This window comes from Danio aesculapii, chromosome 5 (assembly GCF_903798145.1).
Source record: "Danio aesculapii chromosome 5, fDanAes4.1, whole genome shotgun sequence".
In the NCBI taxonomy this organism is placed as follows: domain Eukaryota; kingdom Metazoa; phylum Chordata; class Actinopteri; order Cypriniformes; family Danionidae; genus Danio; species Danio aesculapii.
Genome location: NC_079439.1, coordinates 8,445,357 through 8,459,175, shown reverse-complemented (window position 1 = coordinate 8,459,175; position 13,819 = coordinate 8,445,357). Strand labels below are relative to the sequence as shown.

General features: G+C 38.3%; 1 protein-coding gene across 2 annotated transcripts in view; it reads left to right on the top strand.

Annotated features, from left to right (window-relative positions):
- Positions 1–11,278, top strand: part of nipbla (NIPBL cohesin loading factor a) — a 94,129-nt gene extending 82,851 nt beyond the window's left edge. For both annotated transcript variants that reach the window (XM_056457315.1, XM_056457316.1), the window contains exons 40-45: positions 567–767; positions 858–1,004; positions 3,442–3,854; positions 4,692–4,866; positions 6,296–6,481; positions 10,174–11,278. In XM_056457315.1, the coding sequence (XP_056313290.1) occupies positions 567–767; positions 858–1,004; positions 3,442–3,854; positions 4,692–4,866; positions 6,296–6,481; positions 10,174–10,542 (1,491 nt within the window). In that variant the 3' untranslated portion in view covers positions 10,543–11,278. The remainder of the gene's footprint in view (positions 1–566; positions 768–857; positions 1,005–3,441; positions 3,855–4,691; positions 4,867–6,295; positions 6,482–10,173) is intronic.
- Positions 11,279–13,819: the final 2,541 nt, after the last annotated feature.

The window sequence follows — 13,819 nt, the reverse complement described above, 5'->3', positions numbered from 1 at the left end:
GCTGCATTTCATTTTTAAAACCAACGCTATTGAGCGGTATGACAGAGTTGACTGTCAAAACTTTTTAGCTGCGTCATTCATTTTTAAAAACTAATTCAGCTTGTACCGCTTCAGCTTGTACCACTTTAGCTTGTACCGCTGAGGTTAAAAAAGTACTAATGACGCTCATCATGACAATCATCTTTTTGACAGATTTATGACATGTTTTTTTTGTTTTGGTAATGTCAGGTTGACAGGACAAAGACAAACACAAGTTTTCATGCATTTATGTCAAGTTGTCAAAACATACAATATCATCTTTGCATTTAAAATGGCACAACTGAGCGAATGCCACTTAATGACAGCTTTTATAAGCATGCAAAACATCTCATGTGTCCTATAAACATCTCTTAAAGTAAAGTGTTAACTATTATCTTTTAAATTGTCCCAAAAAATTCAAAAGGAAAGGCAAAGTACAGATAATAATCTTTTAGTCACCCTGTGACTGGCTCATTATAATTGCGCTGTAGTATATTGTTACATGAATTGCCTGTTTTTATTACATAATCGCACACATTCCCCTACAGATGAAAGCTGTAGCAGGGATGAAGATGTCGTACCAGGTGCAGCAGGCAGTCTTTGGATTAGCCGGGTCTGTGATCCGAGGTTTCCGTCAGGATGAGTCCAATTCAGCTCAGTGTTCACACCTCTACAGCATGGTCCGCGCAAACAGACAACACCGGCGAGCGTTTCTCATCTCACTGCTCAATCTCTTCGACGACAGCTCGGTTAGCATGCATTTCTGTGTCTCTCCCATATGTTTGTGGCTCTTTGTTGTGATTTTTAAGCTGACCTTTTGCATCTGTCTGTCTGAGCAGAAGATGGAGGTGAACATGCTGTTGTTCATCGCTGATAATCTGGCCTACTTCCCCTATCAGAGTCAGGAGGAGCCGCTGTTCATCATGCATCATATAGACATCACACTGTCTGTATCGGGGAGCAACCTGCTGCAGACCTTTAAAGAGGTAAACGTGCTCAAGAGCGACTGACTGGTCGTTACGGTCTGCATGGATTGTTTTGTGAGCGTGTCTCGCTGTAATACGGATTCATAAAGAAGTTTTATTGGAAGTATGGGGCAAACTTCAGTGTCCGTGAGGGAAAGCTCTATTGCTCATTTAAAGGAGTAGTTCACCCAAAAATGAACATTTACTCACTCTTTAATATTCTTCAAGTGTTAAAACGTAAGCTTTTATGAGTTTCTTTATTCTGTTTAACACATACGAAAGATATTTTGAAGAAAGCTGAAAGACTTTCATAGTAGGAAAAACAAATGGAAGTCAATGGTTACAGGTTTCCAGCTTTCTTCAAAATGTCTTCAATAGGGTTTAATATAAAAAAGAAAGTCAAACAGGTTTGGAACATGTAAAGGATGAGTAAATGATGACATTAATTATAATTGGGTGAATTAAATCCATTTAAGGCCTAGTTCAATAATAGCTGTTTTCCATTCACATATTTTTAATGCTCATTATGCAATATCACATAGGAAAGCTTAAAGGGACAGTTCACCCAAAAATGAAAATTTACTTGCAGTTCGTTTGACCTTAAGTAGTTATACACCTTTATTAACTTCTTTATTTTGTTGAACACTGAAACAGATATTGTGAATAAAGCTGAAACCTGTAACCACTGACTTCCATAGTAGGATAAAGAAGTTTTCTTTGACGTATGGGGCAAACTTTTAAGTGTCTGTGAGGCAAAGCACTATTGATCAATTTAATTGGGGCTTTTTCGCCCAAAAAGTAACATTTAGTCACTATTTAATCCCGTTCAAGTGTTTACAAGCTTTTATGAGTCTCTTTATTCTGTTAAACACAATATAAGATATTATGAAGAAAGGTAAAAGACTTCCATAGTATGAAAAACAAATGGAAGTTAATGGTTACAGGTTTCCAACTTTCTTCAAAATATCTTCAGTGGTGTTTATTAGGAAAAAGAAATTGAAACAGGTTTGGTACGACGAGCAAATTATGACAGAACTTTTAGTTTTGGGTGAATTATATCTATTTAAGGCCTGCTTCAATAATAGCTGTTTCCAATCCACATATTTTTATGCTCATTATGCAATATCACATAGAAAGCTTAAAGATATAGTTCACCCCAAAATAAAAAATGTACTCACTATTCAAGCCTCTTCAAGTATATTTACAAGCTTTTTGAGTTTCTTTATTTTGTTAAACACAATTTTTTTTGGATGAATGCTGAAAACCTGTAACCATTGACTTTTGTAGAAGGAAAAACAAATGGAAGTCAATGGTTACATGGTGATATGTAATATCACATAAAAATTCTTAAAGGGATAGTTCACCCCAAAATCGCCAATTTTCTCGCCCTTAAATGGTTTTAAACCTTTATTAGCTTATTATTTTGTTGAACAATAAAGAAGATATTTTGAAGAATGCTGAAAACCTGTAACCATTGACTTGCATAGTAGAAAAACAAATCCTATGGAAGTTAATGGTTACAGGTTTCCACCTTTCTTCATAATATCTTCAGTAGAGTTTAACAGAAGAAAGAACGTCAAACAGGTTTGGAACGACTAAAGGGTGAGTAAATTATGAAAGAATTTTTAGTTTTGGGTGAATTATATCCATTTAAGGCCTACTTCAATAATAGCTGTTTCCCATCCACATATTTCAATGCTCATTATGCAATATCACATAGAAAAGCTTAAAGGGATAGTTCACCCCAAAGTGTAAACATTTTATCACCCTCAAATGGTTTTAAATCTTTATCAACTTCTTATTTTGAAGAATGTTGAAAACCTGTAACCAGTAACGTCCATAGAAAACAAATACTATGGAGGTCAATGGTTACAGGTTTTCAACTTTCTTCATAATATCTTCTTTTGGGTTCAACAGAAGAAAGTTTAACAGGTTTGGAATGGGTGAATGAGTGTATAATAAGTGGCATAAAATGGTCTTAAAATAACAATAATATCAATTATCGCAACATATTTTAGTGCAATATATCGTACAACAAAAAATATTGACAGATATTGTGACAGGCCTATTTAAGGTCAATATTATTAGCCCTCTTAAGTTATATTTATAAGATATATTATGCCAACGTTATACATCGACTTTTCTAATTACCCTAACTTGTCTAGTTAACCTAGTTAAACCTTTAAATGTCACTTTAAGCTGAATACTAGTATCTTGAAAAATATCTAAACAAGTATTCTGTACTGTCATCATAGCAAAGATAAAAGAAAAGAGTTATTAAAACTATTATGTTTAGAAATGTTGAAAAAATCTTCTCTCCGTTTAACAGAAATTGGGTGTAAAATATACAGGGGGCTAATAATTCAGAAGGGCTAATTATTCTGACTTCAACTACATTAACATAAAATGAATCACAAGCAGGTTATATAAAAACAATAAACCTGTTTCTTGTTCCCAGTCTCTGGTTAAGATACCAGGCAGGAAAAGCAGGAAAAGGAGACGACGGCGGAGGCGACCGCAACGCCAGCAACCACAACCACAACCGCAGCAGCAGCAGCAGCAGAACGGTTCAGAGGAGGAGAGAGGAGCGCAGGAAGAGGAGAGGGAAAGACATAGTGGAGAGGAGGAGTATGATGATGATGATTATGAGGAGGATGAGGACGGCCATCGGGTAAGGAAGCCCAAGCCCACGGAGGACATCAGACAGTCTGAGTCGGATTCAGAATCAGACCTCGATGATGCTGATGCCGTAATGGAGCGTCTTCCTGATGACTCAACATCGCTCGTGGACTTCGCCAGAGCGTCGCAGGGCATACTGTTACTGCTGGTGCTCAAACAACACCTCAAGAACCTCTACGGCTTTTCTGACGGGTAACAAACAGACTCATATCATGCACATCAATAATCTAATCATGTTTGTTAGGATTGCAAGGTTATTTTCGTGAAAAGACTGATATTAAATCAAAAACCAACCATTAAATACTGCTAAATTCATCATCACATGACCGAAATTTTAGTCTTGTCTTATTTTCATCATGTGATAAAGATTCATTGACAGATATTGTGTCATAGTAGGGTTGTTGACTAAAGCAACACTAGCTGCAAGTTTTTGTTTTGCTCGAAGACTAATGTTAAATCATAAAACTTTTTCATAAACTGAAATAGCATAATTTAATAATAATTAGCCTAAATAAATGACATTTTTAAGGTTATTTTCATGCTAACACTAATATTGAATCAAAACCATTTTTCTGAAACTGAAATAAGATAATTTCATTGTTTGAAAACCTAATAAATGTCGTTTTTTTTCATAATAAGGCTGATATTAAAGGAATAGTTCACCCACCAATTAAAATTGCCTCATTTACTTTTTCTCATGTGGTTTTAACACAAAAGAAGATGTTTTGAAGAATGTTGGTTGCTGGCACCCATTGACTTCTATAGTAGGAAAATAATTACTGTGGTAAGTGAAGGGTGAGAAAATGATGAGAGTTTTTAGTATACTTTTATAACTACAACTATTGGTCAAAAAACATTTACATTTTGGTCTTACATTTGTCACATCTTAACAAGTAGATAAAGCTATTCTTTTTATTTTTCATATTTACTTGTCAAAAAAGTATTGTCAAACATAGGTAACCAAACCTGACAATACTCACTTGGCTTAGTATGTCTTTATATTTTCTTTCATACTCTCTCCCAATGCAGCAAAATTCAGAAGTACTCTCCCTCGGAGTCGGCCAAGGTGTACGATAAAGCAGTAAACAGGAAGACGTTGGCCAACTTCAACCCACAGCAGACCATCGACTTCCTCCGTCATCATCAGGTTCATGGCGAGTTGACCTACGAGCTGAAGAGGAAGATCGTCAAACAGTTCCTCGACGTAAGCTTACCTGTCGTCTTTAGAAAAAACTAATCTGCTAATTAAATCTGTTTTTGTTGCTCGTGATAATATTTAAAGTATGTTGGTGCTGTTGTTTTTTAGTAATTACGATAAAATATTAGCCAGTAATGGTCTCTTTAGACAGAATTACATCAAATCCACAGGATGACTTAACAATATTAATTATTGTTATTGTTATTATTTGCTTTCATCATTATTAATCCTAAGTAACTAACTATTTAAATTAAAGATCTTTTTTAAATCTGTATAACCCTGTATAGGGTACTAATTGAAACACTCATTGGTAAAACCATAGAGCAGGGTTCTCAATCTGCTGGCCCGCGGGCCATTTACAGCCCGCCCTCCTCCTCTTTCTGGCCCGCAACTGATGTCAAAATCAGATTAGTTTTACTTTCATTTTCTCTCGGCGTACGTTCGATAGTAAAGCACATGCAGATTGTTTCTGGGGCTGAATTAAACGTTAAAATATATGTCCGTAGGTGCTGTACGTTTACTAAAGCTTTATTTTTGTAAATATTCAAGGTCTTCAAGTGTTCAATATTCAAGTCTTTTGATTATTATCAGTTTTATTTAACTTGTATTTAGTTGAAAAAAACATTTCTACATGGCTTACACTATGCTGGTGGTGTAACAAATAAGATAATTTTGATAATATTCAATTCAAAGGGTCTCATTTAATAGATTTCCTCAAATGCTTATTATGATTTGCATAAAAACTATGTACATTAGGAACATTGTACTGCTGGTTGAATTGAACTTGTTAAAGTAAGAGTTCCTGCTTTGACTGGACTCTTGGAAATTCTATTTTACTTGATCCTAAAGATCTGAGTGATCTGTTAGGTTTGTATTCCGTGAGCATATCTGTAATGCATTGAGGTCCTAGGCCATTTAGTGATTTATAGACCAGTAATAATACTTTAAAATCTATTCTGATAACTGGGAGCCAGTGTAAAGACCTGAGGACAGGTGTGATGTGCTCTGATTTGCTGATTCTAGTCAGAATCCTGGCGGCAGCGTTCTGTATGAGCTGCAACTGTCTGACTGTCTTTTTGGGAAGGCCAGTGAGGAGGCCGTTACAGTAATCCACCCTGCTGCTGATAAAAGCATGAACAAGTTTCTCTAAGTCTTCACTGGAAACAAAGCATCTAATTCTTGCGATGTTTTTGAGATGATAGTATGCTGATTTGCTTAATGTTTTGACATGACTATTGAAACTCAGACCAAGATTCTTGACCTTATTTTTGTTATTTGACCCTTAGAGCCAAGGTACGCGTTCACCTTTAGAACCTCATTTCTGTTCCCAAATGCAATGACTTCAGTTTTTTCTTTGTTTAGCTGAAGACCGTTTTGGCACAGTAAAGTAGTTTTAAATAATCATTCAATCAATAATGTTATTAATTTTGATCAGTTTAAGCTGTTGATGGAGCACCTGGACCCTGATGAGGAGGACGAGGATGGAGATACGAGTGCAAACGTGAGGAATAAAGCCATCACTGCACTGCTGGGTGGATCAGCCGCGAGTCCCCGAAACCACCACACAGCCGACTCTGAGGAGGACGATGAGAGGAGTGAAGGAGAGGAGAGGACCCCCGGGGTGAGGAAACACAAAAACACCACCATAGTCTTAGTCAAGTCCTCTTAGCAGCTCATTCTGCACAAGAACTGCTTTCAGTCAGAACTCTAAATTGAGTTATTAATTACTCACCCTCATGTTGTTCCAATTCCATGAGATTCATCTTCTGTATACAAGTTGATCATAATTGAAGAACAAACACTATTTATACACACACCTATTTATTTACAACACGCATAGTTAACATTTTAATTTGCACAATGTAGCAATGCCTACAATAGTGTATATAGTATACTGTATGTACATTTGTCAAAATTAGATATTCTTATTTTTTATTCTTTTATTTCTTTATTATCTGTGTCTTAGTTCTGTCACTGTCATTCTGTCGCACTGTGGACACTTCTGTCACAAAAACTAATCACTCGTATGTGTAAACATACCTGCAATAAAGCTCTTTCTGATTCTGATGAAGATACTTTACAGGGTGTCCGCGGGGTCTAAAAAAGTTTTAAAAGTTGATAAATCAGTGTAGAGAAATAGTTGCTCTTAAAAAGTATTAAAAAGAATTAAATCTGCGAATATCAGGATGCTGTGTAGTTTATGAAATCCTGCTAGATTTGACATTGTGCTGCTTTGTTTACTGCAGTAACCAAGGCAAAACCATTATTTCCGCAGTTTTATAAGTGCCAACCTGCGGAAATAGCTAGATTTAATAGATTTTTATTCAGTATACAGGCTTCATACGGTCATGAAAAACCTGGAAAAGTCATGGAATTTCGACATGGCATTTTCCAGGCCTGGAAAAGTTTTGGAAAAACAGAAAAACCCACAAAGTTTTGAAAAAGTCATGGAAAACAGATATCTGTATACTTGAATATTGGTTATTTACTTCTTTTCTGTCCTTGGTCAATCACATACTCTCACATTATTAGTGCAGTGTAAGCATTATCTATATTAGTTTTACATGGACATAATTATAAATTGAAACTAAATAGATTGTTGCATGTTTTACCATATGCTGTAATAAATTTAAACATGCATTGTTTTTCTTTTACCACGCGTAGACATTGCATGAAACATTAGGTCATGAAAGTTTACTTAAGTCTTGGAAAAGAATTTTAGTAGTAAAAATGTGTATGAACCCTGAGTATATGAATAATGTTTTAGTTTTGGATCATTTCCTACATTAATATTTGGTAAACATACTGTACGTTAAAATCTCGCCAGTGTTTCCGGTTGAAAAGTGGTTATAAGGTCCTAGTGTATGGAAAGAATCTTAAAAAAGGGGGCAGTTGTACATAGTGCGAGTAGACCCTAAGTCCACAAAAGGAACCTAACATTATCAAAACAATCCATGTGATTTCAACTTTAATCATACGAAGCTCTATGAACAATTTTGTACACAAACTTTAAAAAAAAAAACTGTCTTCTCTCCTGCTTCAGGGGCCTGCACAATGAAGACGTATTAGCTAGCTAGCCAGTTAAGTTTGACTTTAGTTTGCATGGTTTATGTGTCATGAAGTTAGCTCAAAGAGCTAAAAACAAAGAGTGATTAAAGTCGAGCTGTCTTCATGTTACCTTAAACTCAAGGTTTGTGAAAATTAAACTAAAACTTAACTGGCTAACCAGCTAATCCAGCTTCACGGTACAGGACTCGGGTCAGGATGTGTGTTTGCAGCAATATTTTAGTCACAAATTCAATTAATTTTTATTTATATAGTGCTTTTACAATGTAGATTGTGTCAAAGCAGCTTAACACAGAAGTTCTAGTAAATTTAAACTGTGTCAGTCCAGTTTTCAAAGATTGGTTTACTTCAGTTCAGTGTAGTTTAAATTTCACTGTTGAAAGTCCAAACACTGAAGAGCAAATCCATCAATGCGCAGCTCCACAAGTCCCAAAACCAAGCAAGCCAGTGGCGAAAGTGGCCAGGAACAAACTTCACCAATTGACGAAAGTGAAGGGTAAAAATAGAGCTGCAGTCTAGGCACTGCAGAACGCTGGACATTCATCGTGGAGAATCTGCAGGTCTGAGTAGGTCAGCGGCAGGTGTTTAGGCTGGCCCACGGGATCAATTCGGAGACTCGTCTTTTAGTAGTCTCAAGCTAACCGCTCCTCCATGACTGCCACAGTTTCTGCCCAGGATACGGCCTGGTCCAGGATTATGGAGACCTTAGGATAAGGAGAAATAGACTAACATAAACATAGATGCCTGTCCACTTTTTTAAAAAACATTTTGATAAAACATGAGAGCTCTCAGATTCCATCTAATGTATCTTAAAGAGCCCCTATTATGCATTAAAAGGGTCAAATTTTGGTTTTGGGGGTCTCCAACAACAGGCTGATATGCATGCAAGGTCACAAAATACTTTCATTGTATTATAATATGCATTTATTTTTACCTAATTATCCCAGCGACTCCCATTTGAATCGTTCAGTGATTCATTTGTTCCAAAACCCCTCCTTAGCGCGAAGCTAATCTGCGCTGATTGGGCCGATGACCCAGTCTGTTGTGATTGGTCGACAGCGTTCAGCACGAGACAGAGAGAAATGCCCACCACAGCTTATCAACAATTTTGAAGTAGTCAGAGTGCAGAGAGTATGTATGTGAGCTCAATGCAGGAGTGCATTAAAGCAATGCAGTTTAACACCAGCATATTGCTCTATTCTTAACCATAAGTAAAAACATTGACACACACTCAGTATTAATGCACACAGTGGCAAAAGCTGAACTATTTTAAAACTTGACTGCCGCACGTGTTTAGGAACAGTGGCCATAGCAATGACAAACGGCAAAGAATCGTAAGCTCACAAGCGCATTTAAATCCCTAAACAAAGCGACATGTGCCATGTTTTGAACGTGGTTTATGTGAATATAAAGAGTTAACCAGATACACTATAAGTGGTTACAAATAACAAAACACAAATACATCATTTGCAAGCTAGAGAAAACAGAGGCAACAATTTTAATCACACTTAAGTTACTTACACTTGTGAATTGGAGGAAGAAACTGATCCATGAACTGTGTACTGTAAAGTTCCTGTCGAGCTCTGTCAAAGTCCCATACATCAATAGTCTTTTCTGATCCTTCCTTTAACAAACGGCCGAAGAATCCCCCATTGTAAGCTGGAGATTGCTGAAGCACTCGTCATAAAAATGACGTGAACAGCACAAGGCTGGGTGATAATGCTGAGGTATTTTTGCAAAAATAAACCTCAACCACTGACTTCACAGCCTCATCTTTGGGTAGGGACAATAACAGCAACTTTCCCCTCACACTTCAGACCACAGCGTCTATGCGACATGATTTAACTGGGATCTGCTACAGTGTTTGTCTTCCTCTTTTTTTTTTTGCTACAATGTTTGTGGGCGGGGCCAGGGGTTTAAATTTCCCCGAGTCTGTGTGTGCAACAAATGGGCGGAGCTTGAATTCTGTTTCGACGTCATGCTGACACAGCTAAAGACTCGTTACAGCGGCGATTCATTTGAACCACTATGAGTCGACTCTTTTATAGAAGAATCAATAGTTTTAAACACAGTGCACCTTCAGATTTATACACCAGCTGGATATTTCACTTCACTCAGAACTGTGGTACACACTACATGGAAGGTCATTCTCAAAAGTCCATATTAGGGGCTCTTATGGGGATATTTCAAAGCGTTTGTGTTCAAGTATCCAATCATTTCTCATGGTTTGTCTCTATTTCTTCACAGGTATCTCGACGTGGGAGACGCACTGGAGACTCAGCAGAACTGCTGTCAGCAAACATGAACGAATCCGTCAGCGCGCTCGATATCATCGCCATCCACTGCCCCAAGTACCGCGACCGGCCGCAGATTGCCCGCGTCATCCAGAAGAACAGCGACGGCTACAGCATCCACTGGATGGCCGGCTCATATTCCAGCACGTGGGCCGAGGCCAAAAAGCGTGACGGACGCAAGCTGGTGCCTTGGGTGGACAGCATCAAAGAGACCGACATCATCTACAAAAAAATCACGCTCACCAGTGGCAACAAGCTCAACCACAAAGTGGCGCAGACTCTACGTTCACTCTACGCTGCCAAGGACAGGAACTCCAGCTAATAATACGTAAATAAACACACGCAGGCACGCACATACCTCCCATCTCAGATCCTCTCAGCCTAATGCAACACACTCAACGTCTCTCCATGAACGGCCAAACATCTACCAGGTCAGCCAAACACACACACTCAAAAACACGAGCGGCTATTCTACACTACAGACTCTTTCTCTCTCTCTCTCTCTCTTTCTCTCTGATGCACTCTGGGTCTGGTGGTGACATTTTTTGCCCTCTGCACCAGGGTGCATCGTCGTATCGCAGGAATAAAAATGTTTGGAGAAACATTGTATGGGTGCTCCTTCGCTGTTGTGCAGCAGATTTCTGGTTGTTTGATTTCTACTCCCAGTGTATCATAGTTTAACATAAAAATATTGTTTATATCTATAAAAGAAATTTAAATATATACTGAATGTTGAAAGAATTAGTTTGTTGATGTTTTTACTTTTTATTTTCCAATTTTCCTTTATTTTTCTCTCTCGTTTTTTCGGATTTCCTAGCGTCAAGCAGCTTTCTATATAGCTTAGCTCCTTCTTTACCGGCTGATGACGACTCTCTCTGTTTGTCCATTTTTGTACGATAGCACCGTGTGGCTGTAATTTATTGTGTATAGCATGCAGTGTCTGTGAGGAGGGCTGTGTCGAAGGAGATTTTTGCGATAACAGGTCGCCCTGCTCAGCGTAAAGGGACCCACATGCCTCTGATGGAACAAATACTGCAATAAATTTTCTACTTCTCTTATCTGTGAGACTCATCATGTCTGTTCGCACCTCTCCTTCTCTTGTCTTTTGGAAGTGCCCCATTGTGCTTGTTTTTTTTAGGGTATTGTGTTTCATGTAATGTGTGAGCTTTGCAGAGATCAAATTGCACATCATTTAAAGGGATCGTTCACCTAAAAAAGAAAATGTACTCACCATTTACTAAAACACAGATTTATTTCTCTTCTGTTAAACACAAAACAGGATATTCTGAAGAATTTGGGGACAATTTTAGGGACAATGCAGCTGCTAGTTATGTTTCCATCCACCTTTTTTATGTATCATTTGGAAAAAAGCCGAGTTGCGCATACATTTTGAAATTCATTCATTCATTCATTCATTTTCATCCACTTTTCCGGGGCAGCAGTCTCAGGAGAGAACCTCAGACTTCCCTCTCCCCAGACACTTCCTCCAGCTTCTTCGAGGGGATCCCGAGGCGTTCCCAGGCCAGCCGAGAGACATAGTCACTCCAGCGTGTCCTGGGTCTTCCCCGAGGCCTCCTCCCAGTGGGACATGCCTGGAACACCTCCTTAGGTAGGCATCCGAAACAGATGCCCGAGCCACCTCAGCTGATTTCTCTCGATGTGGAGGAGCTGCGGCTCTACTCTGAGCTCCTCCCAGGTGACAGAGCTCCTCACCCTATCTATAAGTGTGCGCCTTGCCACCCTGTGAAGGAAACTCATTTGGGCTGCTTGTATGCGAGATCTTGTCCTTTCGGTTACGACCCAAAGCTCATGACCATAAGTGAGAGTAGATTGACCGCTATATCGATAGCTTTGCTTTACGGCTCAGCTCCTTCTTTACCACAATGGACCGGTACATTGATTGCATTACTGCTGTCGCTGCACCAATCTGTCTGTCAATCTCATGTTCCATCCCTCCCTCACTCGTGAACAAAACCCCAAGACACTTGAACTCCTCCACCTGAGGTAAGGACTTTCCTCCAACCTGGAGAAGGCAAACCACCTTTTTCTGGTGTTTTTTTTTTCTCGAAACATTTAACACACTTTATCCTATGAGAAGAAAATGTGCATAAACTACAATAGAAACGCCAACAGAAATTAGTCCAAGGCACTCTGAAAATGTGGAAAATTGAAAGCCTTTATTCACATGGCTTAATCCTACAAGAAACCTACGCGTTTCGGCAAGGATCTGCCTTCATCAGGGCCTTTGATGCCTTTGATGAATCCCTTACCCAAAGAGCACTGACCAAATATTTGAGTTACCTCTGAGCGCTTTTTGTTTGTTTTTCTGGATTTATATACAATAGAAACGCATTTGAATTCTGGCTTGTGATTGTTTTAACAGATCATGTTATTTAATAAATGGGCGTAATGGCACACCATGAATGGGCAAACCAATGGACCAACGGACATCACATTGTAAAACATCTGAAATGTTATTTTGGTCATTCTAAAATCCCTTTTCCAAAATCAGTCATCAAAAATCAGTTGTTCCGTATTATTATTATTATTATTATTATGATTACCTCCTGAACGATCTTAAACTCCTGCGCTCTCGAACAGCATCTCATGCCTCCAAAAGCGTTCATTGCATTTCGTCTTCATCTTCAAAATCCATTTGTCTTTTTGACATTTGGTGTCATTATATCAGGAAATTTAGTTCTCTTTGACTCATTGGATTGAATCTGTGCTTTATTCACAAATGTTTTTTTGTGAATCTGATTAGCATCTTTGGATGGAAACGGTTATTGACATCCATACAAGGAACAAAAAATACTATAGAAAGTCAATGGCTGCTGCTTTCCAACATTCTTCAGGATGCCTTCCTTTGTGTTCAACAGAATAAACTCAGTCAGAATTATCCCTTACTTGCGCTTGATGAACAGATCTTAAAGCAATTTTTCTAGCGACGTTTATGTTGTCCACATGTTGGTGTTGTACTCATTTTTATGGTAAAACCATAATTATTGTTGCTGTTTGTTTATATCACTGTGTTAACATGAGGATGAGCTGAAATTCAGATATGGTAAGTGGTGATTTAAGTGGACAACATCACAAACAGACTGGGGCCATGTCCACAAGTACATGGATATAAAATGCTGAAACAGACTGTGATGTTAAGGGCACACCCCATCAACAGGGGGCGATAATGACACTTATGCTGGGTTCACACCAAATGGGGAATTAAGTAATTTCACAACTGTATACAAGTCAATGTAAATGAGAGAACAGAGGTGGTGTTATGGGACACGTGGTGCGGATGAGGTGGGGAATACGTGATGTGTTTGCCAGAAAAGTATGTTAGAAAATCTGTCTTCTCTGTTCGGAGTGAATCCAGTCGTGTTGGCTAATCAGAAAGGAGAAAACAGTGTGCACACTAAATAATGAGGCAAAAACTCTGGTCGTACTGTCCACATGCCACACTGTACCAGGAGTTTCTGAAAATCTTCACCTTTGCCAGAGTTTTCAGAAAGTTTCAGTTTCATTCACCTGAAACCACATAAAAATAAAATGCCGTTTTGAAAATACCCATGTTCATGTGGACAGGGCTGGGCCATTTG